At 46.4% G+C, this 12260-nt stretch overlaps 1 protein-coding gene across 3 annotated transcripts in view; it reads right to left on the bottom strand.

Moving 5' to 3' along the window:
* The window catches only part of LOC147631574 (uncharacterized), a 116643-nt gene that overhangs the window by 34008 nt on the left and 70375 nt on the right, over window positions 1-12260 (bottom strand). For all 3 annotated transcript variants that reach the window (XR_015267319.1, XM_086808091.1, XM_086808092.1), the window contains 3 exons: window positions 2038-3789; window positions 1737-1920; window positions 1427-1510 (listed from right to left, as the gene is read on the bottom strand). Coding sequence is in view for 2 of the 3 variants with exons in the window: in XM_086808091.1 (XP_086664217.1) it covers window positions 1427-1510; window positions 1737-1920; window positions 2038-3789 (2020 nt within the window). In the remaining variant the exon portion in view is untranslated. The remainder of the gene's footprint in view (window positions 1-1426; window positions 1511-1736; window positions 1921-2037; window positions 3790-12260) is intronic.

Here is a 12260-nt window from a genome sequence, read left to right as displayed (position 1 = left end):
ACAATGTTGTGTTTATTTCTGAGAAAACGACAGGCCATGCAGATATCCCTCGTGGCAGACCACAAGGTACCCATATACCCCGGGCTTCTTACAACAGCTCCCCCCCGGCTCTTGTTGGGAGTTGATCAGCAGTATAGCATCATGGGTAAAGTGTTGTGAGAGGAAAACTTAACAGTGGATGGGGCCGTGTTTGAAGCAGTCAAGGACTGTGGAGCACCTCTTTTATGCTGATGGTAGCTGGTTTCCTCCAATTAATAATGTCTAACCGTCCATGGAGGGAGCCCCCACCCCCATAGTCACAAGGGACGGGGGACGGTAATGGGGGACGGGGACGGGGGAGGGGACGGCCATATGTAGGGAACGGGGACGGGGTAGGAACGGCACTTAAAAATTACTTTGTCAGTACCACCCACTCGCCTATACGGGCAAAGCTTGCATGTCCATGGCTGTGCACCACCTCCATGAGGGGATGGGGTGTGATTGACCTCATCCCACCATGTCCATCCCGTCGTCCTTCTACGGGTAGTTGGAACTTGAAGAGCCACTACCACGAGGAGGATGCCATGGATGATGGATGCCTCCTTGTCACTTGATAGCTTGAGAGAGAGAGAGAGAGAGAGAGAGAGAGAGAGAGAGGCTTGAGCCTTGAAAGTTGAGGGAGAACTTGAGAAGTTGAGTGTGAGGGTGGGTGGGGGTGTGTGTGTGTGTGAAGCTTGAGAGAGTGTGCGTGTGAGGGAGAGAGTGTGTCTTGAGGCTACAGCTTGCTTGGAGCTTGAAACTTGAGACCTTGGCCCTTGAGGCTTGCCGCTTGAGGGAGAGAGAGTGTGTGTGTTTGTGAAGCTAAAGCTTGAAGTGTGAGAGGGAGTGTGTGTGTTTGTGAAGCTAAAGCTTGAAGTGTGAGAGGGTGTGTGTGTGTGTGTGTCTTCTTATAGGGAGAGAGACAAGAGAGAGGCCAAGGCCCAAAGCCTCAAAGGCTCAAGGCCTATGGGCCAAGGCTAAAGGCCCATGAAAAGCCCCTCCCAAACGGCCAAAAAAAAGGTCAAAAATGTGACCATTGCCCAAACAGTAACCTGCAGTGTTCCCATGCAGCCGTCCCCCACAACCGTCCCTCTTGGATCCGTCCCCGGAACGCCGTCCCTTGTGAGGGACGCACAGCTGGGGACGTCCGTCCGTCCCCGTCCGTCCCTGTCCCATAGTGTTCCCGGGATGGCGTCCCCCCCGTTCCAAGGGTCCATCCCCTCCGTCCCCTGTGACTATGCCCACCCCCCACGGCCCCTTTTACCATCATTACCACTATATGAGGGGCGTAATCTGGTTTTTCAGGCGTTTTTCCTTTACTGATATAAGGATCTTTTTCTCTCTTTTTTTAAAGACAGCCCATGTGCAGAAACTCTATTACCATTTATCCAGGGAATATGAAGCTCACAATATTAGTTGCATGAGCTTTGCAGGGTCGGCAGATCCAAGACTTCCTAGTCACTTCAGTAACACCATAGCATGCTTGATGAACCTGTCCACAAAAACAGAAGCATTCACGTTAAAGAGATATGCTTGTAAAGAAATGCAATCTTTTGGAGGGTCAATGGGTTACAGAAGGCGGTCTAATATACAGAAATCTCAAAACAGGATATTGCAAACATTAATGTTATGAACAATTCCAAGAAAGCATGCAACTTTATCAGTTCAGACACCTGTCCCAAGCCAGTTCGAAACAACATACATCAGTGGTCACTTACCACTACACTGCAGTGAGAGCACTGAACAAGCACATTGTTGTTCTCCACAGAAGAGTTTCCACATATACAGCACACCGTTGGCTGCACTTTTTTCAATCTAGCATTTGAAGATTTTGAACATCTTTTCCGTTTCCTCTTTCTTTTGGTTTGCCTGACCTCACGTTGCTTAAGAGTAGGTGCAGACCTGTCACACGGACACACAAGCTTCTTCCGTATCAACCATGGGACATGATCTATGTTAAAAATCTGAAAGTTCAATTTGACAGGCTCAGTGAGAGGATATATTAGAGATCTAGTTTACCCTTTGCTATCTGAGAGAAAAATATGGCCATAGGACCCCATTTTTGCATGGCCATCTTGAGATCTTAGCCTTTTACCCAGCCTTCCTGAAGTATTGTCATGGCCTACAACATCAACCGATAAACGTTCTGTTTCTTTTCGTAAAGCTTCAGTTGCCAGTCTCTTTTCTGCTACAAACTTAATTGGAACAGTGACCATTTTCCCCTGAAATTCAGAGGTTCGAAAAGCAATTGCCCTCTTCCCAACATGAACCATTGCTTGAGTGCCAGAAGTTTTGTTTTGACAATTTGATCTGAGACTAAATGTTATATGGTTTGCATCCTTTGCGTAAGCCACTGGGATATCTGTAGTGTGATGTATTGGCTTGGCTGCCATCTCCAACAAGCTTCGTTTTCGACCTTCCTTCTTATTCAGACCATGATCATAAACTCTCTCTTTGGTATGAACAAGCATGCTCAGGGTTCTCCCAAATGGCAACCCCTTTGTTTGTCTTGCTTTGATCTCTGAATCATTTGCCCCTAGCAGCTTGGAGAACGAGTTACAATATGTATCCCTTTGACCCTGAAAGCCTGCACCTGCCTTCGGAAACTCTAATATAGAGCTTAATGATGCCATCTTCACAGCCTTGAAGTCACGCCGTTCTGTGGAGATCCTTCCACTTTTGCTATCTACACGAGAGATTGAAGCATTCTTCACTTTCTCCATTCCTGACGCCAAACTTGTCTTGAGACTGCGGCTTGCATTTGTCATGCATGTTGGTGAAGTCAAGTCCTGATATTTGATCCGTTTAGATCTAACAATCAGCTTTTCAGTATTAAAAATGTTGGTTTTGACAACCTGCTTTGCACTTGCTTCTTCGGGCAGTTTTGTGGCAGGTTTTGGACCTTTCCGTTTCCCTGCGTGATCTACATCTTTTAGATCCAAAGAGAGAACCTCATTAAAAACTGTTCTCAGCCTTGAGTTTTTCAAATCTGAGCCAAAATTGGGCACGCTTCTTTTGCCTTTGAGGGTTTTTGCGGTTGGTATCAGACAAGCATTATCTGGAACATGAGCCTTGCTCAAAGCCACCATGGCACCTTTGTCCTCCACCCGTGAAAAGTTGCCTTGCCCTACACCCTCTCTAAAAGAAGTAACACCTAGACACTTCCATTTCAATGCTTTTCTTCCCCTCTTATCAGATTTTTGATTTAGCTGACCAGCTCTAAAGTCTACTTCTTCCTGTATTGCCATGGCAGTCTTGTCCTCTTCCAAAAACAGCTTCCTACCCCTCATGCTATTTGACAATGTATCACTAATGACTGCATTGCTTGACGATGAGTTTGCCATAGAGGTTTGTGACTCCAACACTCGAGCATATGCATGTGAAGACACAGGTTCCACGCTTGTCATTGTCTCCATATCGGCTTCAATCGAGGAACAACACTTCCCAATACTCGAACCCTCGTCAAGCACATCACTGCGTATGAGCTCTTTAGCTCCAGAGTCTTCTAAGCCAGATACAGTCCTGGTCCTCTTTTCCTCAATTTTGAAATTTTCTGCTCCGGCATAGAATGAGGCTTTATCATGTCTAGCAGGACACCTGAAGGATGAAGGTGATTCTTGTGTCAAGGCCTCAACACCAACAGAATCAGCCTGAGCGTCTACATTACTTCTTACAAGTGCATCAGACAAACAGCACTTGTCACTACTAGAGCTTTTATTGTACATGTCATTAAGAAACACCTCCTTGCATTTGGATTCCTGCACAAACGCCCTGCAAACAAAATTGGGATGTTTGCAAAGGTCAGAAAATGAATACACCCTTCAAATATCAAAGTTGAATGTAAAGAACATACTCTAAATCCAACTAGAAAAGCCATGTGGCAAAGCGCTTTTCACGTCCATTGGCTGTTTTCATCTAATTCATTGTAGCAATAGAGTATCAAGACTATCACTTCAAGAAAAAGCTTCTGCATGGCAAATGCTATTTGGTAACTTGGTAGGAAAGAATTTGAACTTTTGGCTCCTATTGCAAATTTGCTAGAAAGAAATTGAATATATTATGCAAGCCCCCAAGCCCCATTTCTGTTTGGGACCAAGCCATCACCCTAGGTAAGGGATTGTGGCAGAAGAAAGTACAGCAATTACAGCAAACATTTGATGAACAAGAATTGATGATATAATGCATTTTATCTCAATAAGAAATCAATGCATAAAAACCTCTATCACCACTGTTGCAAGTTGCAAACAGCTATCGAGTTCCCTCCTCCACTTTGTGTGGGTTCAATCACTTGTTAGTAAGTGAGATGAAGAAGGGAGACACGCAACCCCTTTATATGCAGCAGAGGACGGTTACAACCAGCTCAAGGACAGTATACAGAGCTTAGTTTATGCAACTAGCAAAGCGATGAGATAAGCAGGACAGATTCTGCATGACAAGTAGCGAGGAGATATGCGACCTCAGGGTGGACAACTTGTGGACAGCAGCACGCCAAGTTGGGCGGCCAACAGAGCAGCCAAAAGAGTGCCCAACAGGGCCTATTTCAGATTACATCAAGTTTTTTAAATTTTTTTTGTCTAATTTCCTAAGCCCTTGGTCCTTTTCCTAGCAGTGGAAGTTGTCCTTGGAAGCTCACAAATGGGAGCTGCCCGTACAATTATCTTATAATACCCCCTTTCAGATCCTTCTTGTGGACCAACACCAACTCGTTTAGGGTCGGTGATGGGTGTGGATGATTGATGTTCCAAAAGTTTGTGCCAAAACTCCTTCGTATCTGTGCTCAAAAAGAGTTGGTATGATTCATTCTCACGTTGACTAGAAATGTTGGCTTCTCACATTCAGTATCGCATTGGAAACCACTGCATCATGATTTGCTCGGTCACTTGCTCTTGCAAGAAGCAAAGGCGGGTGCCCCAACACTCATCATCACACCAACTATTTTGAGGCATGGATCCACAATGGGGCATGGCAATGAATTGGTATGTGCAGGCAAAGGAGATTTCACTGGAGTTCTGCAAAATGGTGGGAAGGCCATCTATCCATCCCATTATGTATAATGGGCCCATATGTCAAGAAAGTACCTGCCAAAATCTGTGATGTGCCCCAAGCCCTCTGGTGTTCTCTACATACCTGTGTTCCGATGGTCTAGCTCCTGTTAAATGTCTTCAAAAGACCCAATGGGTCTATGAGTTCCATGTGGTAAGCCAATGAGGTGATAGCTCAGATGGTAGAAATATTTGACTAGGATCAGGAGATCTTGGGTTCAAAACCTCACATGGTGGATAAAAAAGCGCCTACGGGCGGTGAAAAATGGTAACTACAGGAGGATCTTGGGCCCAAGGCCAATCAGGGGAAGGAAGGAGAGGGGAGAGGGGGGGGGTGGCAAGGGGGGGTTTTGTTTGGGAGGTAAAGAGTTCTATGTGGTATTGGGCCATGGAAGAAGACTAACAAAACTCATACAAAAAGAAAGACTAGATGTATGTCTATCTCATCACCATCATCAGCATGAGAATGGTATGCACTATGGTGAGCATGTGAAAATACATGTGGAGGATACATATCCAATTCAGTACCAGAAAAAGAGGGCTCATATCGGTGTGATATCATCATCCTCACCCATCCCTAATATCTAGCATATGTGAGTCTATGACCATCAGTGGGTAAGTATCTCGATATGATTCGAGAATCACCCCAATTTGGAGCTTGTCATGGACCTGGGGGCCTGTGAACATCGAGTGCACTGTAGCACGTGGCCACAGTCCAAGGTGACTCCACCGAGTCAAGGTGGGACATGGGGGCTGCAGCCTGCTAGGCCTCCATGGTGGATCTTGATGCACATGTACTTCTCTGGATCGCCAGCTGGTGCTACCATCCTCCGTCTAGAAGAAGCGAGTAATGGTCAGCTGTGAGGTGTCCCAAGGCTGGGCTCTAAAGAGTGACTCTTGGTGCTTGTTGAGCTCCTACAAGTAAAAGGTCCCGGGAGTGCCGGTCGAGAAAGTCAATCTTCCTAGACAGTGGACCAAACCCCGCTCACTAAAGGCAATCAAATCTTCCCCAAATCTCACAAATAATTGGGCATCTACATATGTAGTGCTCCTCCATCTTGACCTTCATGGAGCAGAGTCGACAGATCCTCTGTCCTCTCTAGGCATGCCCTCTGCTCTCCCCGTCTCCACTCTAACACAGTGGGATGAGACCCTAATTTGTCCAATTGCAACCTCCATGGCAAGTGACATGTGCATGTGCAAGTATCACAACCTCTCGATGAATCCATCCATTGTGAGTCGTGACCCTCAAGAAGCGATCTCTGTAGAACTTTATCTTTGTGGGTGGCTCATGGTTGGTTGGTGTGTGTGTGTAGCCATGATATGTGGGTGTGTAGACTAAGAAGATTTGACCGGATGATCCAATTAGCATCAAGATGGGTGAGGCAGAGGGAGGAGGCCTCTAATAAACTATACTGAAATGGCAGTAGACAATCCTTCTGCAGTCCCTATGGGAGAAACCAACTAGTGATCCTAGCATACCATACCCGATCATGTCCTTGCTTTGCTAGCTCTCCGGAGGACTTCCAAGCAAGCCTCAATAAGAGTAATTCATCGTGTCAGGTGTGAGCTCCACTTGGGCACTGTCTCATAAATAGTTAACACTTAAATACTTATGAAATGGAAAAAACACAAGACAAAGACAATGCTGAAAATGAACAATTGCACAGTGACACCACACTGCCAGAACCGGCCCACACCCGACCCCTCTTCTATACCAAGTATATTGTTGAAGTATTTTATTTTGAACAATGTTCCACGGGCTCTTAAGCCATATCTCGGCTCGGATAATCTCATGGGGTACCGATGCCTTAGCCCGAATCATCCTGGAGATCATGGACACAAGTGGTGTCTCCATCGATCTCCATCCATCGTATGTGCGTCCTGATCGACTATGACGATCTAGGCTAGCCCCCCAGATCTGTACTCCATATAGCATAGCCGATGTGACCAGCGTGTCAAAAAGCCACAGCTTAGTGCGTGGCTCCTCAAACTGTACTTGAAAGCACAACCCTCTCTAGACCTCCTAGTGCTGTATATCCTCTAGTCAATCTGGCCTCTGCTGCCCCCCTCATGGAAAATGTGGGCCCAGTGAACACCACTCCAAGATATGTGTATGAGTCAACATACTCCACTGTCTCCTGCCCATATGTGAAAATAGGCGCTGATCTCCAGACCCACTGAGCTGTAGTGTTAAACACCATAACCTTGGTCTGAGCCCATTGTCCTGTGCATAAGCATGTAAAGTATCCAAGTGCCTCTGCATACCCTCTGGTGAGTCTGCTATAAGCACAATATCATCAGCATATAAGACCAGAGGTATCCAAGTGCCAGCCAACTGGGCTCCTCTGTCCCCTCGTGTCCCAATATAATCAGAGATCTCATCAATGTATAGTCCAAATAGAGTCGGAGAGAGCGGGCAGCCCTGTTTCACGAATCACCCCTATAGTGGAGTGTACTGGCTGGGAGAGACCCTTTGAAGTCCGCACCTGCCCAACTACTGTCTCATAAAGTGCCATAATACCCCAAATAAGCTCACATGGAACCCCAAAGTCTTGCAGCCTGCGCATCAGTCTAGCTCTGGGCACTGTGTCAAAGGCCTTGCGGAAATCCACAAAGCCACAATAGATCCTCCTCCCATGTGCTCTGCCCTCCTCAATGATAGCCCTAAGGGTAAAGATATAATCCAAAGTAGAGAATCTCCTCCTGAAACTGGCCTGTCCCTGAGCTCGGACCCCTTGTCTCTCTGCCCATCTGCTCAACTCATGCTCAAGAGTAGAGGCATATAGCGTGGCCAGCAAGTGACCAATCATAATGGTGCGGTAGTTAGTCGGTAGGCTCGGATCTCCATACTTGAGTACTGGCACAATCGTGGAAGTACTCCAAGTCCCAAGAAACCCCTCACACATGGCTCTATTAAACATGAGAGCTAGCAAGTCTGCAATCATATCTCTAACATGTATGAAATGCTCGGCTACAATGCCCTCGTGATCCTGTGCCCTCCCTATATGCAATCTGTTGATGGTCCTCCTCACCATCTCTGCTGTGAAGAAGGTAGAAGTGGGTGGACAAGGCTCTGGAGGGTTCGGTAGTGGTGGCTGCTCTGGTACTGTGTAGAGGGAGGCTGCATACTCGCCCCATGTATCTGGAGAGGTAATGGCTGTTGGGGTAAAGGCATAATGCCCACCCTTGTAGTGTGTACAAGCCCATAAGTTTTAGTACATAGTACACTTAGTACTTTTAATGTACTAAGTGCACTATGTGTACTAGTGCAATATACATGTGTGATAGGGGAGTCACACACTCATCTTGGTGAGTTGACTTATCCCCACAACTCTCTCTCTCTCTCTCTCTCTCTCTCTCTCTCTCTCTCTCTCTCCCCTGCTTCTCTCTGTGTATGTCTCCCACATGAATCTCTAACCCTAAACTCTCTCCCATTCAACTGGTATCAGAGCCATAAGCCTAACTCGTACCGTCGTGCTGAATTCTGAAGGTGCTGGTCGTACCCTGATCTGGTTGCCTTTCTTTGCCCAGCCAACAGGCGTGGGCTGCTTCAACTGCTGCCCAGCAGCTGGGCGTAGGCAGTAGCGTGGGCTGCCCAGCAGCCACGACAACTGCCCAGCCAGGCGCCTACAGCAGCCAGGCGTCCAATGAAGGCGAGCTCGTAGTGAACCCGTAGTGCGAAGGCCAAACAGGGCAAACCAACCCGCAAGGCCACCTAGCAGCACGGCGAAGCCGTAAGGGAAGCAACGCATTAGGCGGACACGTAAGCCAAGGCGTAAGAGCTCCGTCGGTCGGCAGGCGAGCGAGTAGGAAGAGCAGAGAAGTTGCGCCTGATGCAAATCTTAACGTCTCCAAGTTTGTTGCATTCGCTGAATTGATGCCTGAGTATGCACGCGTGGTTGATGATGGGCTGTATCGGGCGATTGACATCTATCTCAAGGCTCACCCAGGAGTGAACGAGACGGACAGGAAGGTGGCGGGCGTTGAATCACACGCAGGCGTGTAATCGTGAGGGCGTAACTCTTCCATTCGCTTGTGTAGACCCCACACCTGCAACCAGCCCAAGCCCGACTACAAAGCAGCCCAACCAGCCGGTCACACAAGCTAGTGGTAGATGCAGCCATCCGTACAACTGCAGCACTGCACGCACATCAGCAAAAAAGCGCCCCCGCCCCCGCCCCCCCCCCCCCTTTCTGCATCTGATTTCTGCAACAGCATCAACAGAAATTCAGCCTCCAAATCTCAGAGAAATTCAAAAATTAAGAGGTATTTGCCTTCAATTTTGGGAATTTCTTATCAATTCAATCAATTGAGCAGGTACAGGTGCCGAATTGCTCAATTTCTGAGCAAAATTGGCAAAATTGGGTGACATTGGTCACAATCAGGATCAATTTGCAGGAAATTGGATGTCGAAAATTGGGGCTTTTGATGTAATTGTGCAATTAAGCATTCATACATGCTGTATGATGTGAGAAATCGCACATTCGGGCAAAATTGCAACAAATGGCAGTGCAAATCAAGGGGCTTTTGTGCCGATTGGATTGATTTGCATGCAGGCAATCGCATTTGATGCTTTGGGCAATGTGTTGATGCCTGTCAAGCACTCAATGTGCCTGTAAATCAAGGGGCTTTCATGTATTTGACGTGTAGGTGGCCAAGGGGAAGCATCGCAAAGACTCTGGATGCCTTCATGTGCATCAATGTACCATGTATGATCAGCAATTGATCTTAAATCAAGGGGCTTTTCAAGATTTTATGCTTGTTGAGCTTGGCAAAGCAGCAGGCAAGACGTTTATGCCTTGAATCCTCAGAAATCAGCTTGCAGTCAAGGGGCTTTTGCCCAATTTCTGTTACCGGGACTGTTGTATGCAGTGTTCAGGACTGTAAAAGTCTGATTTTCACTCATTTGGACAGCCAGGAGAGCATTTATTGCTACTGTACCTGTTGGTACAGATTTGGTACAGCTTTGTACAAGTTTTGGCATGGCTGCACATTGATTTGAGTGAGTAAAAATCTCAATTTCAGCTGCTGTACTCGCCGGTACAGGTTTGGTACATCATTGGTGAGCACTTGGTACTGTTGTACAGTACTTTGGAAGGGCAACAGAGCACATTTAAGGTGCTGTCCTAAATCTGCAGTAACCAGATTTTGGTGATTTCATCACATACAGTGGGAGAAAAGTTGCATTTGTGCTTCCGCAGTGGGAGATAAAGCTTGGGAGAACAACTGTGAGCACTTTGTGTGCTTTTGGTGCAGTGTTTTCACATTTTGTAGGGAGTCAGGCATTGACAGGTTGCATATTGCTATGGCAACCACAGGTGAGAGCTCTTCATTGCTTCACATCAAGAAGCTTGAAGGCTCACATAACTATGATATTTGGCAAACCCAGTGCTATAATGTGTTGCTCCAGAAAAAGCAGCACAAGCCTATCAAAGAAAGGGGTGTAAAGCCCGCTTCTCTTACTGCTGAAGAGTAGGAAGATATGGATGAGCTGGCAAGATCTACTATCATGTTGTCTGTGTCAGACTCTTTACTTTTCAGCATTCGTGAAGAGAAGACAGCTTGGGGAATGTGGCAGAGATTGCAGGACTTGTATGCCCAGCAAAGTGCCTCAAGTAAAGTGTATTGGTTGAAGAAACTCATAGGTCTTCAAATGAAGGAAGGGACGTCTATGACAGCCCATCTAAATGAGTTTAATGGTATTGTCAGCCAAGTTATTAATCAAAAGTTGGACGATGAGTTCAAAGCCACTTTTCTCTTTTGCACTTTGCCAGAGAGTTGGGACACATTCAGGACAGCCAAATCCTTTTTGGAGCGAGACTTGCTTCTTCCCCATTCTTGGCTTTTACCCCTTTGTTGGGATCTCCCACGTGCATTCATTGCATTGGACTTTCCAACAAAATTATTCTTTCTGTTCATCTCTTCTTGAAGAAGAGCACCCTCAACATCTGCATATGACAGCATAGCACGCGAATTGCTAGTGGCTGTCCTGAATGTGTCCCAACTCTCTGGCAAAGTGCATAAGAGAAAAGTGGCTTTGAACTCATCGTCCATTGCCAACTTTTGATTTATAACTTGGCTGACAATACCATTAAACTCATTTAGATGGGCTGTCATAGACGCCCCTTCCTTCATCTGAAGACCTATGAGTTTCTTCAACCAATACACTTTGCTTGAGGCACTTTGTTAGGCATACAAGTCCTGCAATCTCTGCCACATTCCCCAAGCTGTCTTCTTTTCACGAATGCTGAAAAGTAAAGAGTCTGACACAGATAACATGATAGTAGATCTTGCCAGCTCATCCATATCTTCCCACTCTTCAGCAGTAAGAGAAGCGGGCTTTACACCCCTTTCTTTGATAGGCTTGTGTTGCTTCTTCTGGAGCAACACATTATAGCACTGGGTTTGCCAAATATCATAGTTATGTGAGCCTTCAAGCTTCTTGATGTGAAGCAATGAAGAGCTGTCACCTGTGGTTGCCATAGCAATATGCAACCTGTCAATGCCTGACTCCCTGCAAATTGTGCAAACACTGCACCAAAGGCACACAAAGTGCTCACAGTTGTTCTCCCAAGCTTTATCTCCCACTGCGGAAGCAAAAATGCAACTTTTCTCCCACTATATGTGATGAAATCACCAAAATCTGGTTGCTGCAGATTTTGGACAGCACCTTAAATGTGCTCTGTTGCCCTTCCAAAGTACTGTACAGCAGTACCAAGTGCTCACCAATGATGTACCAAACCTGTACCGGCAAGTACAGCAGCTGAAATTGAACCTTTTCCTCACTCAAATCAGTGTAGAGCCATGCCAAAACTTGCACACAGCTGTGCCAAATCTGTACCAGCAGGTACAGTAGCAATAATTGCTCTCCTGGCTGTCCAAATGAGTGAAAATCAGACTTTTACAGTCCCGTACACTGCATACAACAGTCACGAACAGAAATTGGGCAAAAGCCCCTTGACTACAAGCTGGTTTTTGAGGATTCAAGGCATAAAAGTCTTGCCTGCTGCTTTGCCAAGCTCAACAAGCATAAAATCTTGAAAAGCCCCTTGATTTAAGATCAATTGCTGATCATACATGGTACATTGACGCACATGAAGGCATCCAAAGTCTTCGCGATGCTTCCCCCTGGCCACATATACATCCAATACATGAAAGCCCCTTGATTTACAAGCACATTGAGTGCTTGTAAGGCAT

This window comes from Cibotium barometz, chromosome 14 (genome assembly GCF_041138505.1).
Source record: "Cibotium barometz isolate CiBa-2024 chromosome 14, ASM4113850v1, whole genome shotgun sequence".
NCBI lineage: Eukaryota > Viridiplantae > Streptophyta > Polypodiopsida > Cyatheales > Cibotiaceae > Cibotium > Cibotium barometz.
Note: the sequence above shows the minus strand (reverse complement) of the source record. Positions and strands in the feature narration are given on the sequence as shown.